Source organism: Emydura macquarii, unplaced genomic scaffold, assembly GCF_026122565.2.
Source record: "Emydura macquarii macquarii isolate MOO-44397 ecotype Brisbane River unplaced genomic scaffold, CSIRO-AGI_Emac_v2 contig_2680, whole genome shotgun sequence".
Taxonomy (NCBI): Eukaryota; Metazoa; Chordata; order Testudines; family Chelidae; genus Emydura; species Emydura macquarii.
The window spans coordinates 4,080,163-4,102,662 of NW_027132817.1; the positions used below are offsets into that span (position 1 = coordinate 4,080,163).

Here is a 22,500-nt window from a genome sequence, read left to right on the forward strand (position 1 = left end):
CTGCTAGTCTGGAGAACCTATTATGAAATATTTGTTCCCCATGTAGGTCCTTATAGACTGTAATCAAGTCACTGCTTAACCTTTTCTTGGTTAAGCTAAACAGATTGAGCTTCCTGAGTCTATCATTATCAGTCAGGTTTTCTAATTCTTTAATCATTCTCATGGCTCTTCCATAAACCCTCTCCAATTTATCAACATCCTTATTGAATTGTGGACACCAGAACCACACATGGTATTCCAGAAGTGATCTCACCAGTATCAAATACAGCGGTAAAATAACCTCTTTCCTCCTACTCAATATTCCCCTGTGTATGCATTCAAGGATTGTATTAGTTCTTTTGGCTACAGTGTCTCCTGGGTGCTCATGTTCAGTTGCTTATCCACCAAATAATGATCCCCACATCTTTTACAGTTACTCCTTCTCAAGATAGTCTCCCAACCCTGGAAGTATGTTTGTTCCTAGGTGCATTCATTTACATTTAGCCATATTAAAATGCATGTTGTATGTTCATGTCCAGTTTACCAAGCAATCCAGATAGCTCTATATCATTGACCTGTCCTCTTCAATATTTAACACTTCCCCAATTTTTTGTATTGTCTGAAAACTTTCAGTGATGATTTTACGTTTTCTTCCAGGTCATTAGTGAAAATGGTAAATAGCATAGGGCCAAGAACTGATCCATGTGGGACCTCACTAGAAACATGCCCATTCAATGTTGATTCTGCATTTACAATTATATTTGAGACCTAGCAGTTAGTCAATTTTAATCCATTGAATATGTGCCATGTTAATTTTATATCTTTTTAGTTTTTTAATCAAAATGTTATGCAGTAACAAGTCAAATGCCTTAAAGAAGTCTAAGTATATTACATCAACACTATTACCATTATCAACCAAACTTTTAATCTCCTCAAAAACTAGTTTAGTTTACATTATTTATGATACTTCATATTGCACTAATAAATGTTCTGTAGTATGTCTTGAAATAGTAATGAAGTTTTAGAAATATAAAACCTCATTACAGTATTCTGCTATTAAATTTTTGTTGAGAAGAGGGAGACATCGCCAGTTCTTTGTGTGAATAACCTTCTTTTCCTGCTTCTAACATTCTTTGCTCTCCCCTCATCCTTTGTCTGTCTGTTATCAATGATTCTCTCTCCTTTGACTTTTTCCCTCTATATTCAAGTGCATTGATGTTTCTCTATTCTAAATAAATCATTTCACTCTTCTTTTCTCACTTTTACCCTGTCTACCAACTCTTTATCTGGATATGCTGGAAGGACAACAGGAGACACTGAATGTGGTTTAATTAGGCCACAACTTCATTCTTAAATGTCTGGGAGTATCCCGTAGATTAAAATAATATATATTAATTCCATAATCATTTCAATATATACTCCAGGGGGCTTCTATCCTCCCTTCAACTTACCCATCCTCTTCCCCAGCCAACCTGCTGCTGGGTCCTTACCATCCCCTCCTCAAATGAGGGTTAAGGGGGTTGGCTCTCTGCCTGTGACAAAGTGGGAGGCCAGAAGGCCTGAGTCTGCTTTGCTCACAGCAACTCTGCTCACAGCAGCTCCAATCAAGCAAGGCAGAATGGAGCTGATTAAGCAGGCTATGCCTAATTTGTGAGTGGTTCAGAGCTGAAAGCCTAATTAAGCCATTAGGCAGACCCTAAATAGAGGCACAGGAAGGGCGGGGGGAGGAGAGACTGCTGTGTGTGAGCAGTCTGGGTAAGAGTGACTTCAGCAAGGCATTGTAAGGCACTGAAGGTTGCAGGGCAGGGATGACACAGCTACTCATTAGTCTGGATTGTACCCTGGTATGTTACGCACCCTTTTTACTCCTTCTGGTTCCACAGTGATCTGTTGTTTTCCATGGCCCAGCCCTTCTGCCAAGTCACTACTCAGTCCATTTCCCCTTCGAGGGTAGACAAAAAAATTCCAAAAATAGGATGTTCAGTATCTAATGACCTTCAAGCCCGTCTCCCAACGTCCATCTGGAACTTGTAATTCTTGGCCTCTTTTACCTTTTTAACACTCCTGCACACACCAGTCCCCCACCCCCCATGGTCTGGGGGAGTGAAAGGGAAACCCAGGCCCATCTTCTCCTCTGGGTTCCATCCTAAGCACCCTGTTTTGGTGGATAGGACTGTATCTTTGATCCTTCCTCCATTTCCCTGAGCTGCTCCTACCTTCACCATTCTTGTTGACATCTTCACCAACCATTCAGGGAATGGACTTGGAGAAAGGGACCAACATAAAGTCTGCCTCCTCCCCTGCATGGAGAGCAGACACTGACAGAAGATGGTTAGACTGCTGAAAGGGAGCTGGCAAAAGCCTTGCAGCTGACTCTGGCATCCCTGGGTCTATGGATCCTTACAGTTTTTCCTTGGGCAGCTATAAAGGTGCTTTCTCAAAGACCTTTCCCAACCTTTTTCTGCAGCATCTGGGACTGTGTTGTGAGCAGTCCCTCTGTCTCTTGCCTTTAGAGCAGTCGATATCTCCCTTCTCCAAAGAGTTTCCCCTCTGGAACTAGGGCTTGTGTCTCAGGCTTCTTGTCTTTGGAGAGCCTGACCTTCCTTCCCTGAAGCAGGAGTTCCCCCTCAGCCCTCTTCCTGGAGCTGGTGTTTGTGTCTCAGACCTCTTGCACTGGAATAGTCAGCTGCAAGGCTTTTGCCAGCTCCCTTTCAGCAGTCTAACCATCTTCTGTCAGTGTCTGCTCTCCATGCAGGGGAGGAGGCAGACTTTATGTTGGTCCCTTTCTCCAAGTCCATTCCCTGAATGGTTGGGAAAGAAGTTAACCTTGTCCTGCCCAGTCTGCCAGGCTTCTGGTCCCAGGCCTTTAAAGAAACAGTGCCTATCTTTCTCCCAACCACTGCTTATTCCTGAGACTACTCCTCTGTAGGTCCTTATATAATCTTTATTGAGCCTTTCCAAATCCTTACGGGCCATTCCACATGATGGGGTGGGCTGAGCACTAGGCACAACTGCCCTCAAGGGCAGGACACCTGTCACTCTTGGTCTTAGTGGAATGTCAAGACTGTCTTAAGGGCCAGATAACCAACAAAATGTTTCCTTCATATTAACTTGAAGAGTTCCCTATTAACTGGAATGGCTGAATCAATAAGGGAATCTGGGGCTGGGCGGCTCACATTAATGTGGCAGTTCTTCATAAATCATGAAGAAAATTAAGGAATTTCCAGGGATGGTTTGAATACTCAGAGGTGTGACAACCTGGATGATCGATGTGCCCTCAGATTTTGAAGCAGATCTTGGGCTATTAGACATTTACACGTAAACACCTACAGTTGGTCAGTTCAGTCCATAGTTTGAGTGCTCCTGGATTCTTTGGTGTCACTAAGCTATCACACAGCAGCATCCATGGGTAATGCTTGCTACCTCTGGCTGGCTGGAAAGCTCTGTTCCATCCTAGCAGATGGCAACCAGACCTCAGTTATGTATGCCTTTGTTATCCCCTGTCTAGAATATAGCAATGCTATATACTTCAGCATGAAGCCATCAGCATTTAGGAAACTCACACTGCAGCATTTTGTACTGGTTGGTCTCCTAACCAACATAAGCTACTGCAAGCACATCAGGCCTGTCCTTTGCTCTCTACACTGGTTTCTGTAGAATATGGAGTCAAGTTCAAGATCTTAGTCCTTATCTTTGAAGTGCTCAATGGTCTGGTCCAGGCTCTCTGATTTACCAGAGCTCCAGGATAAGGAAGCATGCAAGGCAGTTCTGCTTCTTGGGCACAATGGGACTCTCTACCATAAAGTTTAAACTTATTTGTGCAGGACCAGATTTTTCTCAGGGTCTAGTCTGAGGCTATGAAATGAACTCTGACAAGAACTAAGGACCATCATAAACCTCTCCTTCCACTCCAAACACAAGGCACGCTTCTTCACCCTTGCCTTCTCTAGCATAAACACACGTAGCACCCTGTACATAAAATAAAATACATCGCTACCAAAACCAAACACTATACTGAAAACACTGAAGAGAGGATGAGAGAGAGAGAACAAACCATGTGACAGATGTTAGTCACCTTCCTTAATGGACTGCTGGAAGATGCTCAGATGATATCGTGATAAGACTTGTAGAAGAACTTATGTAGATGAGAATAGAGTCTTCAGTAGGTATAGATAGCTGTAGTTCATCAACTGCTTTTGAGCTATGCTAATTTACACCAGCTGAGGATTTGGCCCACTGTCTTTTGTATCTGTCTGTATGTGTATCTCTGACTTCCTGTGCCAGCTAGTCCTGGGTAACCTGGTGATTTACGTTGTAACAAGCATCCTGTCTGTAACAGAGTAATAAATCCCAGAAAAGCAATGTCTGCCTGTTTTTCAGCAGAGGATCAAGGACTGTTTCAGATAGTAAACTGCCATAGGAGAACTGGATGTGGAATGGAGGCTCGCTATAAACCAAGACATGATGTTAACAAAGTGGTTTTCCATGGAAGGAAATGTTTTGGTTAAAATGGAAACTTTTATAGTATAGAAAAACAAATGAGGTGTGAGTCATATAATTCGAACAGCAATTGAAGCATTTTTATTTTGTCAGCTACAAATATTTTAATATCACTATAGATTCTGTGAACTTCAAACTAATGTCTAATCAATCAATATCATCTTCCTAAATTATTTAGTAAATGTACAAAGATAGATCAGACGTTTGATAATACCAGAAGCTCAGCAGTGGGTAAAATTGATTGAATGCACTTTGAGCATGAATAAAAGAGTTTATGATTTATTGACACTCTGTAGTTTAATCTGAGGCCACACTGAGCAGTGAAGCAGAGTAGTAAGCTTGATTTGTAGAAACTTTAAGAACAATCTGACAAAAAGAATTTGATCATTCTTGTTGACATAAAGCATTTTTGGTAGCTTCTAGTTATTTTGTAAAATGTTACATGTAAATGATGGAAATCGTTTTGTGGTCAGTCTTTTAATGCAGTGCCTATTGAAAAAATTGAAAAATATACAAGGTGAATCAATTGTAACAAGTAATATGGACATAAGGATCCTGGGAGCTAGTCATGCAATAATAGTTATTAAAAGTGTTTGTGATAAAAATATATTTTTCATCTTTCTATTTTGTTTTTGCATGGGTATGTGGTGAGGCAATATTGAAATGGTAATAGGTTAAAAGAAATCTTTACAGAGAATATATGTGAGATCTAACAAGAATATCTGGGAATTATGTTTTTAGAATACATATTGCTTCACAAAGAGGGATTTGACAGAGCATGCATGAAGCAGCACAATATCATGGCAAAAAGACCAACTCACCTCAATTTCTCTGAGCAAATGCCACACTATATAGATAATTGAGCAGTTTAGCAGGGTCTCTTGTTTGAAAACAAATGTTCTATTTCAAAATCCTGCAGAATATTTCCATTTGCTGAATCATCTTGACAAATGTAATATTTTCTTTCAGAAATTGGTGCTGTTCATTTGCATTATCAAAGAATATAGAAGAAAACATAGTGCTCTTTTTTAAAATGGAAATATGGAATGAGTTTTGCATTGTCAGAATAGAATAACACAGTTGCAAGCTTTATACAACATGACATAACATAAAATGAACTTTATCTTTGCATAGCCATATCCATAGAAAATGTTACTTTCATATCTTAATGCAGTCTATCAATGCAAAAAAAGTAATGTATGTTACACATGGACACAATAGGTAACAGAGCAAAATCTCCAGATGTAGAAGGGTAAGTATAAAAAAATACAGTGGGTAAGTTTCAAGGAGAATGATTGAACACAAGGAAACTCAGGGGCTCAGAGAATAAGTTTGATTTTTATTACAAAGGTCAGGAGTCAAAGGCTACAAAGAAACAAGTCTTGAAATAGGATTTTGAAAAAGTCAGGGAGTTAATTAAGCACAGGGAAGCTGTTCCAGATGATAGAGCAGCATGAAAGAAGAACATACCGCCAACTGTGAAGAGATGAGAAGGGAAAACGGAAAGAAGTGTGATATTTGAAGATTATACAGCGCAATCTGGAAAATAAAAATAGGTGAGGTCAGAAAACTAGAAGGTGAATCAAAGGAAAACCTTAATGACTGGGGACCATATTCAGACCTTGTATAAATGGGTGCAAGTCCATTGACCTGAGTTTAGCTGTACTGCTCACACTATTTCTGAATTTGGCCTTTGGAAGAAGTTTTTGTTTCATGTTCTAAAAAAGACAGGAAGTTAAAGAAGATTTTGGGAAATGGAATTTTACATTCCCCATTTTTAAATACACAGAGAAGACAAGACATTGTGTTTTTGGAATAATTGAAATTTAGAGTTGAGATACAAAGACAGCCACAGAGAGCTCTTTAACTAATCTAAATGTAGTGTCCATAGCACTTGCCTATCTGATGCAGACACTGAAAATTGCACCTCTATGGTCCAGCCTCACCAGCTTGTCTGAAATAAAATAGGGTTTTTTTCAAGTTCTGGGAACTGTTGTTCAAATGATCTACTGTCTTTCCAGATGACCATTATTATTTGTCTTTTCAAGTGGCCAGAAATCTTCTAGATGTCTATCAGACAAGTAAAGACATGGCCATAAGCTAAAAGAGCATACTGTTTTGGACTGAGGTAATGCTACTGTGTAATTAGCAGATAAGATTAGGAGGAAAAGGAGAAACCCAAAGTTGACAATAAAATGACATGATTGCTCAGCCAGGCATGTACATCTTGATGGTTAATAATTTGGGTTCTTCAGAAATTGTCAGAATTGCTCCACCTCTAATGTGCAATGGGTGATAGCTAAAGGAGACAGTATGAACGGCTACATCCTTAAATTTTGTTCAATCTGAGAAAATGGTACAATAGTACTTAACAAATAATACACCACATAAAATATGAAATAAAAGCTCTATTACTAAAAAATTAAGAGTTTTTGTTCTGGGAAGCATATTAGGGAGAAATTAATTTTTAATGTAATTTACAACCCATTCTGAGAAATCAGGACCTGAGTTCTGTCTCACAAGCTAAGAGAGATGGTCAAATAGTTTTAAAGAGAAAGCATGAGACTTTTTTTGGTCTGATCTTCTGTTTCCTTAACCCTAATCTCATCTCCACACTTCTTGTTTGGAGGACTACATTAGATGGTCAAAACCTGTCCAGAAAGAAAAAAAGGCAGTCAGAAAGTGAAGAGAAGACCAAAACATAGAAGGAAATAGAGATTTGGGCATGATGAGCATTGAACACATACTCAAGGCTGAATTTAAAGTTAATGTAGTTACAGGTAATCAGAGAGATAGAGAAGAAGAACTAGCCAAAGAGTAAGCACCTGAAGGTACTATTGTGGAAATGTTACATGACAGAGGAGCATTTACTAACAATCACAGAAAAAAAAAACCATGGTGGGAGAGGTAGAAATGAAACCAGAACAGCTTAAATGCCTGAAAATTCAGCAAACTATGCCAGGTTGGGAATGTCATGCTTAACAATCATAAACACAAGGTCACACCATGGTGAGAAGGAGTCTTAGTTAGAAAAACCAAGGAGGTAATGAGCCACACATAAAAGAGCAATTTCACTATTTTGGAAGGGGAGGAAGTAATCAAAGAAGTTGGTTTAGAAGAGGTTTTTAGATATACAAGAACATCATTTTTCTAAGATCATACAAAAAAGAAACTCTGGAGATAAGAAAAACTAGTGGGGATCTTACTACTCTTTAGATGTCTGCAAATATAATAAAAATACACACACATCTAAAGCACATGATGTACAACATCAATCTCTGTACAATCAATTTGCTAAATGCCTTTTCTGCCAGTAAACTACAAAACCTCTGCATGCATTTCTTCCAAACCTCTTACACATTTTAATTTGGTCCCCTCTATAGAGGTTTCCATTTATAACCATAACAATTTCTAGATATTCTGGGTAATCAGGTCTTCTCTACATTCCCAATTACCATTAAATGGGCAAGGAAAAGGTTAAAAAAAATCCCACAAATGAAAACGAAATGAAACTGCTGATCTCCTTTTTCTAGCAACCTTTCAACTCTGGTTCTTTTTGTGGTTCTTCACCAACTCTTTTCCCTAGCTTTCCATGAGACTGAGGACTGAATATGTACTGAGTACAGAGCTCTGCTCAGCTCTTGGGAGGGGAAATGGTGCATCTTTACAAAACTGCATCATATAGCCTTGGCAATACTTAGAGCAGTTGAAGGGCTGATGCAGGAGGCAGCTGTTTCACCTCCACAAGCTTTATGCCAATGGAGAGCTCACCAACGCAGGGGGCGATTCTCTGCTGGTGACTTTCAGGCAAAGTATTTCCACTGGGCACTGGCTCTGTGGCTCCAAGGGTTTGTCTAACTGCATGCTAATCCCATGCTCCGACTCATGTTTGATCTCAAGTCCCCCTTCCATGCACATACAGATGTCTGATTCCAGTCAGCACACACACACACAGGACCTTGGTCTTAGGACCCTGATGGGGGATGAGAGCCCAAGTCCCTCTGTGATGTGAATCCAAAGTCTTGTAATTTTTCAGGGTGGACACAGCTCTAGCTGAAGACCTGAGTCAGTGTAGTGCAGTATGGATGCATTAGTATGGCTGTGCGACCTGGATCCAGCAACTGTAAGCCCAGATTTCCAAAGTAATGTGGGTATTCAGGAGTGAGCTTGGAAACACTGAGTCTGCCCAGGTCCCAGAAACCTGAGTTTACAATGCAGTAGACATTTCCAAAGTGGCCTTAATTGACTGGAGAGCTGGCTCTATGTTTTTTTAATCATGACCACCACCCTGTCTCCAGTTTCTTCAATTCCAAGTGATCATTATTCAATACAAAGTTGAACACTAACAATACACATATCTACCAAAGTGAAGATGGTAAAAAAATTGGAAGAGAATGGTCAAAAATCTGACATGGCTTTTGGTGACCTTTGAGCTCTGGAATTTCCTCCCTCAGACATTCAGCCCAAGTGCAAGTTGGGTGATTATTATTTTTCTAATGGCACAAGTTAAGATGCACTTGTTCATGCTGGTTTTTTCTTAATTTGTGCCCTGAGCCCAAGGGTATCCCATCAATAAGATAGGTGGCTGGTTTGTTCTAATTGTTAGAAACAATTGTTGATTTTAATGTCTGTAAAGTGCTTGGCTATCATGAAGACAGAATATAAATACCCAAATAAACAGCTTCATTTGTACCTCTTCCTTAATTTTTATATTTTATTTTTCTCTTGTTGTTGCATTGAAGTCCTTTGCTAACTGCACAACTATGTCATATACATCAAGTCTGGAAAGGATTTGTTTCGCCATTTAATGTTTTACTTATAGGAGTTACAATTTTATAGATATCAGCCCCTAGTGTTATGATACTATTTTAATTTAGAAGCAGATGACCATTATTTCACTGTAAGCCTTTCCTCAGATTTATAGAGTCATAAACCTGATGGTGCTTTAGGGAGACTTTCAAAGGAGAGCAATGAGAAACATTAATGGAAATGTGTGAAAGAAAAGTGATGCTTGATAGTCTAGAAGTTGTTTCAGATTTGTAATAATTTTAAGGATGAATCTGACTGCTTATTCAAGTGACTGGTAGTGTTGATGCATAATATGTTATGTATATCTTCCATGCAAGCTTTGCCAACACATCCTGCCAGTGCTCCTCAGCTCTGACATAAAAAAATCTTGTATGCAGTGGTGTTGTAGCCATGTCAATCCCAGGATATTAGAGAGACAAGGCGGGTGAGGTACTATCTTTTATTGGACCAACTTTGTTGGTGAGAAAGACCAGCTTTCAAGTTTACACAGAGCTCTTCTTCAGGTCTGGGAAATGTACTGGGAAACTGAGTATGTTTCCCAGACCTGAAGAAGAGTTCTGCGTAAACTCGAAAGCTGGTCTCTCTCACCAACAGAAGTTAGTTCAATAAAAGATATTACCTCATCCGCCTTGTCTCTCTAATAAAAAAAAAATTTTGACATTCCAATCCAGGCTTGCCATAAGCAAAGACTAACAATTATGCCATGGTTTTCCAACATGGGGGAAAAAATGCCCACTACTGCCAAGATTGACTAAAATCCCTACTCATGTTAAAGTTTATGGCCCAATTGAAAATAATAATCTGATTAATCTCCCCCTCATTGTACAGTACTTTTTCATTTACTAATAATATCTTTGTAGGAATGTTAGTAAAGCACCATTTTACTGTTCATTTTGTTTTTCATAGATTTTACATCCTTATTTTTCTGGTTCAGACTGAATTCTTTGCTGCCAAATAGCCTATTTGATAATGATAATGATTATGTGTATAGTTCTGTGTTTAAAGAAAGCTGAAGAAACTCTGAGTATACTCTTTCAAATGCCCCAAAACCAAATACCTTGGAAGCATATTAGTAAGGGGAAATGTTGAAACTTGACAATAGTAATCAGTTTTTCCTTGTCTCTAAAATAGTCATGTTTACCTCAGTAGTAAACATATTTCATGTATTATAAATATCTTCCTACATTACTAGAGTTACCCCATGATCATCTATATTCTTATCTGATTACCGAAAATGTTTAGAAGGGACATCAGTCAATACCACTGGAAAAATGCAATGCCTAGGAGGCTTTATGATTTTAGAAACAAGATAAAAGCTTTATGACTCAAAGAAAACAATCAAATGCTTTTTTGTAGCCACAAGCATCATATTTACTTAAAGGATTGTGACTATAAAAGCAAATATCTCTTACAGGAAGCCAGGACAAAAGCTGTCAGAGAACAGGGTAGTAAATAGCTCTGAAATTGTTTTCTCTGCTTCATTTCAAAAGCTTAAGGCTAAGAATGTTTGACCTTTTACAAATGGAATGGTTTCCTGCAGGTCATGGTGCTGTACTGAATGCTGATGGTTATGTGGAACTTGATGCAATCATCATGAATGGTAAAACTCTCGCTGCTGGCGCAGTCTCCTGCATCAGGAACATTTCTAATCCGGTGACATTTGCTTGTTCAGTCTTGGAAAAGGTAGAGAACTTTTTTTTTTATCTGTGTTCTAATGTTTCTTGACAGGGGGACAAATAAGATTATGTAATGGTTAAAAATGATCCAGTAAGTTTAAAGTGATCAGGGAGAGAAATGTGAAGTTGAACAAATAACCATCCAACTAATCACATCTGTTGTCAGCCATTTTCCACCTTGACAAATTAGTGAAATATGAAAAGTGTTTCAATTAAAAATTATATTTTAATATATTCATATTTTAATTTAATTTTATGCTGATTAAAGGCCAAATCATGGGTCTACTGAGGTTAACGGAAGTTTTTCTTTTGATCTCGATGGGACCAGTCTTGGCCTTAAGTGTAGACAGTTTTTTCTTATGAAATGCTAATGCTTTCTTCCATACTGTCCCTTATGTATGGAACGATTCCATTAAAGACACTACTTGTCTTCCTTCAAATTCTTTCAGCAGACACATTCCTGCTGTGAAACCTACAAAAATTGGCCACCTGATGATGATTAGGTTGTGCAACAGTTGAGGAAATATTTTATTTATTTGTTTTATCTATCAATCTGTATCAGGAACCATCAAATCATTGTATCACATATGTTCACTTCATGACACCTGTTAATCTCCCATTGTAACTAACCATGGGAGACACCTAATCTGAAAATATGCACTGAGAACATCATAGTAATAGTCATAGATGTCAACATAAAGGGGCCATTGCCAAAGATGACACCTAAAATCATCTGTTTCAACATGGAAGGATTCTTTGCAGAGAAGGTTGATGTTCTGTCTGGCATGAAAACATATATCATATGCTTGCAAGAGACACATGGAGAGACAACAGCCCCAAACATCCCTGGCATGCATATTTCTATGCACATAAAAAACAACATCTGTCGCAGCGCAATACGTGTCCCAGACAAAAGACTGGTGAAAATCACTGCTGTGAAACACTGTGGTACAATGGAATTTATCATGGATGAATAGCAGTAGTTTCTGTTTACAAACCACCAGCTGAACAGTTTGCATAGCCAATGGACTTTCCCCGGCCAGAAATGCATGCCTTATCATAGGGGACTTCAACCATCACAGCACCATCTGGGGTACCCCAACAATGAAAACAATAAGGAAACATTTGAGAAGTGGGTAGCAACAAACAACTTGACCTTGCTCTATGACTTCAATGACAAATAGACCTTCCAAAATGCATGATGAAATAGGGAGTACAGTCCCAACCTAGCCTTTGTTATCCATCTTTGATGGATATAGGCATCTTCAGAAGGGAGGTCATGGCAGCAATTCCAAAGCCAAAGCATAGACCAGTGCAAATGCCATTAGAGGCTACAGTGCAGCCCAGAAAAACAAAGTATCTGCTGAGATTCAACTTTAGAAAGGCTGCCTGGAAAGGCTTTATCTCTGAACTGAATGAATCCATCTGTGATGTTACTCTGACACATGAGCGCTATGGAGAATTTGTCTCCCTGGTGTGGAAGAGTGCCCCAAAATGCATTCCTATGGGATATTGGAAATTATATATACCTGGGCTTTCAGAACAGACCAGACAACAATATAAAACATATTCAGAGCTGTTTGACTTGGATCTGTTTGGTGAAGAACCAAATGAACTCTGGAATATGCTTATGGGAGAGAATGGAAAGGAGCAGCATGACTGCTGTCAGAAGCTAACTGAAATAACAAATATGTGCCATAATAGCAAACTAAAGCATAGGCCAACATTTGCATGATGAACCTTGATGGACAAAAACCAAAACTCTTTGCCACAGTCTCTGACAACCAAGTGGCACACCAACTTACCCTAAATGAGTAACCAGCCACAAAGCAAAACAGAAAAAGAAACAAGTTAAGCAGGAATGTTGTCTACTCCTCAGACAGCAAAGTGCACAATGAGCAGCACTGATAATAGCCATGAAAACTCTGAAATGTGGAAAAGCAACTGGACTCAATGGTGTATCGAAAGAACTATTACAGCATTTTGTCATAAGAGTGCAGAAGTGGTTGTTTGACATCTTTAATTCTTGAATGGAGACAACACAGACCCCTGGGCTGTGGAGACAGGCCAATGTGGTTGCACTACTCAGACCACATAACTTTGCAGAGTTAGGGTCTTCATCATCCAATACCTTTTGCTTAACCTACAAGCTATATGAGCAGATTTAAAAACTTTTATTCAAGACAACTTTTAGAGCCAATAGTGGAAGAATAGCTGACTGGTGACCAAGCCCATTTCAGCCCAGCACATTCATGCTGAGGCCAAGTTGCAAACCCATCTCAAAACATCAAAGATAGTTTCTCAACCTGCAAAGCTACAGGGATGGTGTTTGTTGATCTTAACTTTGACGCCATGAACCACAGTGCACTTCTACTGAAATTGGCAAGAATTCTGAGAAAAAGATAAATTGTCCAGTTCATCTCCTCCCTTCTTGAGAATCAACGTGTTTTTGATGAGATGGATTGTCAGAAAAGTCAATGACATACTCAACAGAATGAATTGCCTCGAGGTTCAGTGTTATCACCCTTGCCATTTAAAGTCTACAAAAATGACCAACCAGAATTCCCCGATAAGTGAAGATTCATTTATGCAGATGACCTTTGCATCGCTACCCAGTCAGAAAGATTTGAGGACATTAAGTGCACTTTAAGTGGTTTCCTGAGTGTACTTGGAAAATATTATTCCATATGATTCTTGAATGCTGTTCGCAGCAAGGCATAAGTGCGTGCCTTTCACTTGAAACACCATCAGACCAAGTGAAAACTCCAGATATCATGAGACGATACAAACCTTCTGCACTTTGAACATCGTGTTCACATTAGGATGATTGCTGACATTCAAATAGCACATAAAGAAGCTGGTAAAAAATGAACTCCAGGAACTGTGTACTCCAGAATCTGGCCAACGCAAAATGGGGAGCTGACCCTAGAACACTCTGAGCAGCCAGTCTCAGCATGTTACCCCGCTGCATAGTACCGAGCCCTAATACACTCAAACTCAAGCCATTCACACATAACTGATACTGAACTCAATCAATCCTGTAGGATTCTCACAAGGACTTTGAAACTGACTCCCACACTGTCACTCTACTGCCTCGTGGGGGATGCACCACCATCAGTGCGGTTGTATGTCTTCAGTATAAAGAAGAGACAAAAACAGGTGCATGATCCAAGATATCCACTGCATGGACACGTGCCACCATTCAAGAGGCTAAAATCTAGAAAGGGCTTTGTCTCTGAAAATCTCTGACCCCAAAATACGACTGTGAAAGGCGACAGAGTAGCAATATGATGGTGGGAAATGCCTATGATCATTGAGAACCTGGCTTCTTCAGAACAATTCCCTCCAGGCACTGACTTTTTATGAAAATACTGATATACTCTCGAGTGAGAGCCAGGGTGACAAAGACCTATGACAGTATGACTTAACTGGAAGCTAAGGAGTCACCCAAATGTGAGATCCTAGGCAAATGCTGTCAACATCCTGTACACCTGCGGAACTATTCAAGATAAATGACAACCCTTGGTCATAGCTTGTCGCTCCAAAACTGAGACAATACTGATGATCAAATATTTAATAGCTAACCAACGCAATTACATGATCCTGTTTTTCATTATCATTATTTCATTTTCAATATCCTCATCCTCACCCTGTTTTTCATTATCCTCATCCTCATCCTAACCCATTCTCTCCCCATTTTTGGTCACTTTTTTTTAAATAATTTCTCTCAAATTAGACTGAAATGCTTTGGGGAAAGAATCACATCTCCCTTGTGTGTTTGTACATCACCTGCTGAGGTGTAAATTTTAAATTAGAATTTGATTCTTATGTTTCCTTCTCTAATTTGTTTCCTCCAGAAAGTCAAGGTTTTGTATAAGGGTTTTCCAAATGATCTTAAGCTACCATTGTATGATAATCCTGTATGTTCTCAGATGTTCTCAGAGGTTTTGTTCCATACTATATTGTGTTGGAATTAATACTTTTCTTATTTTATGTTACATATTTTATATTTTATATGAAGTATTGTATTGGTTCTTCGAAAATATATACATGTAGATTTTGAGTAATCCAAAGAATGTATTGAGTAATCCAAAGATTATATTTATTACTCTATTGGGGAATAGGTCAACATTTAAAAAAAATGGAAAATAAATTATTCATATAATGTCTTTATAATTATTTATAGAAAAATACATAACAATCAGGTGGCTGATGAAAAAAGGATCCACCTAAAAAAAAGACTTGCTTCAAAATATCATGTGCTGCAGCCTCACCCCAACACACCAAATAATATATTTCCTTAGACAACTTTTATAATTATAATTAAAGTTGTTCATTACTTTACTAATTACTCAGTATCACTGGTAACACTGCACAAACAAAGCACTTCGGATAACAATTTGCTGCTTTGAGTGACTCCATAAACTAGCGTCATAGCTCACACATCAGATCTAAACATTAACATGAATGATTTGGTAGATGATCTTCTTTAGCTTTCCTTTCAAATGAGATAGAAATGATATTTAAGAAAAAATATTGTTCACACAATTAACAGACAAAATCAATTTTAAAGTAAACAGAGAAACGGTTGTTACTATGACCAAATGGAACTAGTATCACTGCTCAAATAAAATGAGTGTTCTGGTGGCTGTTCTATTTCTAAGTTTTGAAAGTATATTGTTATAGCTCAAGTGCAAGTAAAATACGATACTTAAAGACTTTATTTTTATTTTTAATTCAGCTTGCCATAAAAGTAGCTTACAGAAAAATATAATTATAATTACACAAACATCATTTACATCTCTGTAGTTAAAGGGCTTTCAGCAAATTCCTTAAATACCTCTGTTTTTCATAGTTTACAAAAATACATTCAGGTCATATTCTGCCATAGTACAAATCAGAAAAAAAATTGCTTGTTTTTGTAAATTAAAGTTTGAAGAAAACACATCAAACTCTTCGGTTATAGAAGATCAAAAGAATATAAACGCCTCTCATTTCCACCCTCCCCTTTTCATTTTTACAGATTTTGTTTTTTCATTAGTTTTCAAACTATAGAAAGATTTTTCTAGCCAAGCAGCCTGATTTATAAGTAAAATACAATCACTATGAAAGGCCCTAATTCTGAAAGTTGCTCTGCACAGAACACACTGAGGATGATGTCTTGGCCCTATGGAAGTCAATGAAAGTTTTGCCCTGGGATTTTATGTGGGAGCAGGGATACAACTATGCTTGGGAAGCTGGCACAACTAGGAGTTGTTTTTGGATTGTTATACATAATAATATATAACAAATAGTTTTCACTATACTGTTTATAGGTGAATATTGTGTTTATCAATACAAAAGGAAATGAGATAAAAGGAAAAATATATAAAAAAGACGGATCAGGCACTGCTATTTTATGGGTACATGATTAGAAATGGCCCAATTGTTTGTTTTGTTTTGAGTTTGGAGGCTGCAGTTTTTGCATTGCAATAATTCAAATCTGACTTTAAAATCATATATTTTAGTAATTACCTGTGAGATACATATTTGGCCAGCAAGAGCAAAGCCTCTTTATGACAGATAACCAGATCCTGCAGTTTTTACTTCTTATGCAGGGAATTCTCTGATTGGCTTAAAAATGGGAAGAATAACCATAAACCTTATTTTTTAAAAAGTGAAGCATATCAGCCTGTCATATGGGTATTGTGTTTGAGTGATTAGAATAGGTGCTGATCCAGTGGTGATGGACATGATATGAAACTTGACTTTGGGGCTATTACAGTCAAGTAGATCAAAGCTCAGTTTTTAAAAATATCTTTACATTAATGAATGACAAATGAAACCCATTTCACTGTATTAAGAAAACATCATGCTATTTATAAATGTAAGTATATGTTTAAAAGAGTGCCTATACACTTTTATAAAAGAGACCCAATCTCAAAGAGGATCTTTATAGCCTCCATCCTGTTTAAATCCCACAATTTTGTGTATTCAAGGTCATGTTAGGATGCTAACCAAAATAAGTTGGACCATCCTGCTCTCTCGTAAGGAGTTGAGATGCTGCCCATAAGAAGAAAGTCCATGCAACTGAGCGCCTTGCCTTCTGGTTCTTTTGCATCTTGAAATTGTGGAAGCACCCACTTTTCCTTCCTATAGGCTGCAATCTGCAGGGCTTTATAGCAGTAGTACCCTTTCCTGCACAACTTATGGCTAGAAACAGACTAACCCTGACTCCCCTTTCTGGCTGAACTAACATAATTTTGTCAAAATTTATGGAACCTAGGAGAAGTGCAGAATAACTTTCTGCCTATTCAAGTGATAGTTTGCTGATGAAGCTTCTTTCTTACCTGTGTTTCCTTCCCTGTCGTGGCCCAACTTCCTCCGAAATGTCAAAGAAGGAGTCATGTGAATCTGCTTCAGGCCTGTCCATAAAATGATTCATGAGCTTCCTTCAGGATATGCCTTAATGAAGGTCCCAATCTTTTCAGTACACACGTCATTCCAGGGCTTGTTTTAGGAATACCAGGTCATAAAACTAGATGCAGGTCCTTCTCTGCCTCTGCCATGCTTTGTGCTGCACAGCCTGGTGCCTTCTGGGGAAACCAAAACCAATAAATAAAAAGCAGGCTAGACCACTGCCACAGCTGACATCTGTTCTTCTCTGAATAAATGTGATGGTCCCTTATCCCTCCTCCTCAAATACTCAACTTCAGGCTGTTGCTGCTCCACATTGCAACCCATAGCTTTTGAACAGGATTTGCCACTGTCCCCCATGAGAACATATTCATCTCTTCTACCATGTTAATTGGACATATTTTACTACATAAATTAGATAAAGGTCCTGATCCTGCAAGCTGTCCCTCGTGTGTGGACCCATATTCAACAAGGAACCCTAATTGAAGCCAGTAGTGTTCTGCTTAGGCAGACTCTGGCACCTGTGCAGCACACTTTTCAGGATCAAAGCCATAGAAACTTTCTGTAAACTCATCTGCTTCTGCTGCACCTTCTAAAACCTAGGAATTATTTTGGGGGGATTTCTTTGACCTGTGTCGGATGGGAGGTCAGATGATGATAACAATGGTCCCTTCTGGAGTTGCAATCTATGAATCTATTCTTTCGATGTTAAAACATCAGGCTTTTTACTCACTAAGGGAGACTTAAAAAACAAATATATATGAAACCCTCTCATCATTTTTCTAGAACAGCCCTGGGTCATTCAAACCATTCAAATTCATTCTGGGGTTAAGCTACAGAAGGAGATAAACATACGAAAGTAGAGAGTGAGAGAAAGGGAGAACATTTAGTTGAATTTCCTCTGTCTGACAGTCTTAATCTCTTCCTACTTCATCCCTCCACTTCTTGGGCATCCATGTCAGCAGAAGCTCTGGCCAGTTTTGGGATTGGCAGACCTAAATTAACTCTTCAGATCCCCTGGCATCTGCCTTTTATGTAGCATTAATAAGTTTTAAAGAAATGTCAAAGGCTTAGATCATAAATTCCAAGATCACTATTCCAAATACTATCTTTCTGTATACCCAGTATAGAAATCCTAGCTATAGGCCAAACTGTGGTCCAGCCTGAACTGGTTACCTGCATAACAGTTATCAGCGTGGGAGGGGAAACAGCCTCTGGGAGCCTCTATGTACCCCTCTTTGTGCAGGTGGGCAGAAGGGAGCAGAAGAGGATAGGGACTGGGTGGAGCTTTGGATTCCCCTTGCCAGCACACCAACCAGTATAGCTGCATTAGCATGCTGGGGAAAGTACACTGTGCTGGGTGTAGACCAGGTATAATTTACTCACAGCTGGGAGCAGCAGAAGGAAACAGAGAGAGATTGTAAATTTGAGGCAGAATCCACCTGCCAGACTGTTCCTGGGTGTTTTACTACCCTTATTTTTGGTTGGGTGGTAAAGCCACAATTTAAGTCTGTATGTTTTAATGTCATGGCTACATAAGAAAATTTTAAAATCTCTGGGCTGGTTTCTTTGTCAAGGAAGATAAAGCCTCAAAAAATGAGAAAAAAAGTCACTGAAGAAGCTGAAGGGCGGGTGAAGTAGAAAATAATTCCTGGAAACTTTGAAATTATCTATATCCCTCTATTTTAGTATGGGTGACACTGAAATGGGCCATTCAGGAAGTAGGGAAAGAAATTCTATTAGTAAACGTTGTGAGAGTAATTAGAAAATGGAAAGATATTAAAAGCCTGTGTTTGCCATAACATTATGGAACTCTGTATTCTCCAAAGGAATTCTAGAAATAAGAGTAGTTATTTGCAAGCCATGTAAAGGGCAAGTGAGATGTATTAAGTAGCTGAAATTTATTTAAATTTTGTTATTTAAATAGAGATTAACATAGCAAATTGATCAAAGCTTTAACATGGTGAAGAGCGGTACAGAACCAATCTATATTTCATAAAATATCAGCAATAGGGCCAAATATTTTATGCATTTACTCTGAAGGAGATGTTAATTTAAATCTTCAACTAAACAAAGAGGAGGTCAGATCCCTAACTGGTGTAAACTGGTATCTTCTTGAAGTCAGTCTGTGGAGTATGCTGATTTATACCAATTGAGGATCTAGCCCAGATTTTTATAATATAGTTTTGGTGAATGGTCTTTTACCAGTTGTTTCTGCTTTCATTTAAAGAAATGTATGCATTTTCTCACCCAAACACATTAACACAGAGTAATATTTTATAAATCTTAAGAGGCTTTTCCTTCCTTTATTTGACAATGTAGTATTCAGTTTTAATAGAGAATGTTCTATTTAGTTGTTCATGTAATGCTGAAGCTTAAAAATCTAATTGTCAAGCAATTACCAACAAATAAATGTAGATAATTGTGTGGCTTATCTCTTGTGTAGAGAACTAAAGGAAAAGATAGAGTACTTCAAAGCATGTAGTGATGTACTCAACCTGGACATTTTAAACCTAAAACTGAAAAAGGGTGAATTACTAGAGGCACCTGTGTCACCTACAGTGAAAAACCCTTGGCATATCAGTGGCCTGACAGATAAACTTGACTGATTTAGATTAAAAATTCATCAGGACTTCATTGCCCCTATGCTCTGTAATAGTAATCTGAAACTAGCCTGTCCTGACAAAGAATAACAGTATTAATAAGCCATTTAATATTTAAAGTTTTGTTGTCCTACTAGTATTTCAGATTTAGAAAACATTTTTCCTTGAACAAAATGGCAAATCACCATTAAAATATTCTAAAAACATGTCAAGTGTTAGAAAAAATAGTTTGAAAGAATTAGTCTTATTGTGCCACAACTATTGACGTCAAAGACTAAGAACCTTTTTATACATTTTCTGGAGCGTAATTTTAAAAGTACAAACTACACTGTAGATATATATTTTTGTTTGCTTATTTCAACTTTCTAACAAAAAAAATCTCATGGAATTTTGATGTAGCTTTTGCACAAAAACATGGTGGGTTTATTTAATTTGCATCAATGGCAAAAGAATAATTGCACAAATAAATTTCACAAATTGCCCACTAAAAATAATATTGAGTGCTCCAGATTAATGTCCTGAAAAGAGAACCAGGAATATCAAACAGAAATGGATGTAGATAGTCTTCATGTGCTTTTCATGCAGTATTTGTGTAATCAATTTACTTCTTTTATTTTAGATCTTTCTCTCTTTAAATATGACACACACTTAGGTTTCTGTTCCCGAATGCAGTTAAAAAAATGACATGCTTTTTCATAGTGAGATGTTAAGCTTGCAAGTTAAACTGCGAAATTTTCTTTATTTATGCAAGGGCTGATCCTAAGGTAAGCATTTGGATTTTGCATGGGATATTACTCAAGAGGGTACTGCAATCTGCATAGGTATGCTGCTTTCTCTTAAAGCATTATGATGAGACAGATTCAATTGCCACAACATACAATCAGACTCCAGCCCTCTTTTGTACCAAAGTCACTTTATTTTATAATTCGGCCTTTTCTCCCTTTTTTAAGTACTAAAATTGAGCAAATGGAGGAGAAAAAAGAAAATAAAGCTTTCATTTATTAAAAATTCAGCTCTCCGACTGCTCGGCTGTGAAATCTCCCCACCCTTTGTGCATCTGCAACTGTGAAGCTTCACTCTAACTCAAACAGCTAAAAATAAAAAACATCAGCACATCTGTGGAACACAGGATTTGTCATATTGTGGCCCTCCCACTCATCCCTCCCTCTGGCCTTCTGTGCTGAACTGGTTGTTAGGAAGAGCCTCTCATTTACCTTTTTATAGTGCTGGCTTTCTCTAGCTTCAGGACTGGCCCTATCTGTGGTGATTGTTTGAAGTTCTCATTGAAGTACTGATCATGAATCCATGAGAAATCCAAGTCAGAAGTAAATGGGTAACTTAATGTAGAAGGCTACAGCGCTGAGAATTTAAAGACAGTTGCCAACATGAAAGATAATGTTTGATTAAAATCTGAGTTCTAGTGTATAAGTCTAGCATAAGAAGGCAAAAAAAGTTCATTTACTCAAACATTGTAGCTCTTTAAGACCTAATAACTTCTCTGAATAGCTTAATATTCAAAACATGAGTGATCATGCCTATACATAGCTGACTGCACAGGCAGGGCCCATCATTTGCCTAAGTAGAACTTTAAGAAGGAATCCTGCATGGAAGATTAATGTGTATTAAAGAACAAATTTTGCCCCTGTCACCCTTGCTGTGGAAGCTCCCCTGACAGATCCACTGTCTAAGAGGGTAGTACAGGTTTCCAGGTACACAAATAATACATACTCCAGGCATGACACAGAGCTCAATGTGCAGAGGGTAAATGGGCCTGGTGGGAAAAAAATTCCTTGTTCCCACTCCTCAGCCATACCAGAACCATATAATGGAAAGCCTGGAATCTTCCAGAGAAATTCATTTTGGAAAACAATCTTGTAATAGCTTTAGTGAGAATTAAAAATTTAGCTGAAGGCTCTGTATTAGCATGAACTCTCCATCTTCAGGTCTTTGTGTGCTTGTGTCTTTAAAAATAGCAAATTAGGGAAAGAAAAAATTAGAAGAAAAAAAACTATTTTCTGATAAAATAATTGTTTAACTGATTTTGTAGACAAGACCTGTGAGCATCTGTAGCACAAACACCATACTTTAGCAGCTTGTCTTAAGCTTCAATTCTGACTTCAGATCCACGCTGTGGATATCCAAAATTTTGAAGAAGTTATTTGTTTGAGGGACACGCCAGACCTTGCAGGCAGAACTGCTGATCTGCCATTGTCCAAGTAGCACACATCTCTAAATTTGTATTTATCCTCTCTTCAGGGTGACAGATCCATGAAAAGCAGAGATGCAGCTGAGTTGTAGAGCTTGTCATGGGGAAAGGAAGGGTGGGTCTGGAACCTCTTTTCCTGATCTGGCCTATCTCCAATAAAATGCAAACCAATTTCCTATTAATGAAATATTTATATAGTTCTGTAAATATCCACAGTCCATAACAGAATATTGAAATTACAGGATCTCTGCCTTTGTTTGGCTCAACATACTGTATTTACAAACTGCACATATTTTTTGCTCTGACATGTGAAGTAAGTATACCAGTAACC

The 22,500-nt window shown here is 38.2% G+C and overlaps 1 protein-coding gene across 4 annotated transcripts in view; it reads left to right on the forward strand.

Moving 5' to 3' along the window:
* The window catches only part of LOC137164615 (isoaspartyl peptidase/L-asparaginase-like), a 188,993-nt gene that overhangs the window by 37,092 nt on the left and 129,401 nt on the right, over positions 1-22,500 (forward strand). For all 4 annotated transcript variants that reach the window (XM_067565516.1, XM_067565518.1, XM_067565517.1 and 1 more), the window contains exon 3: positions 10,829-10,971. In XM_067565516.1, coding sequence (XP_067421617.1) covers positions 10,829-10,971 — 143 coding nt within the window. The remainder of the gene's footprint in view (positions 1-10,828; positions 10,972-22,500) is intronic.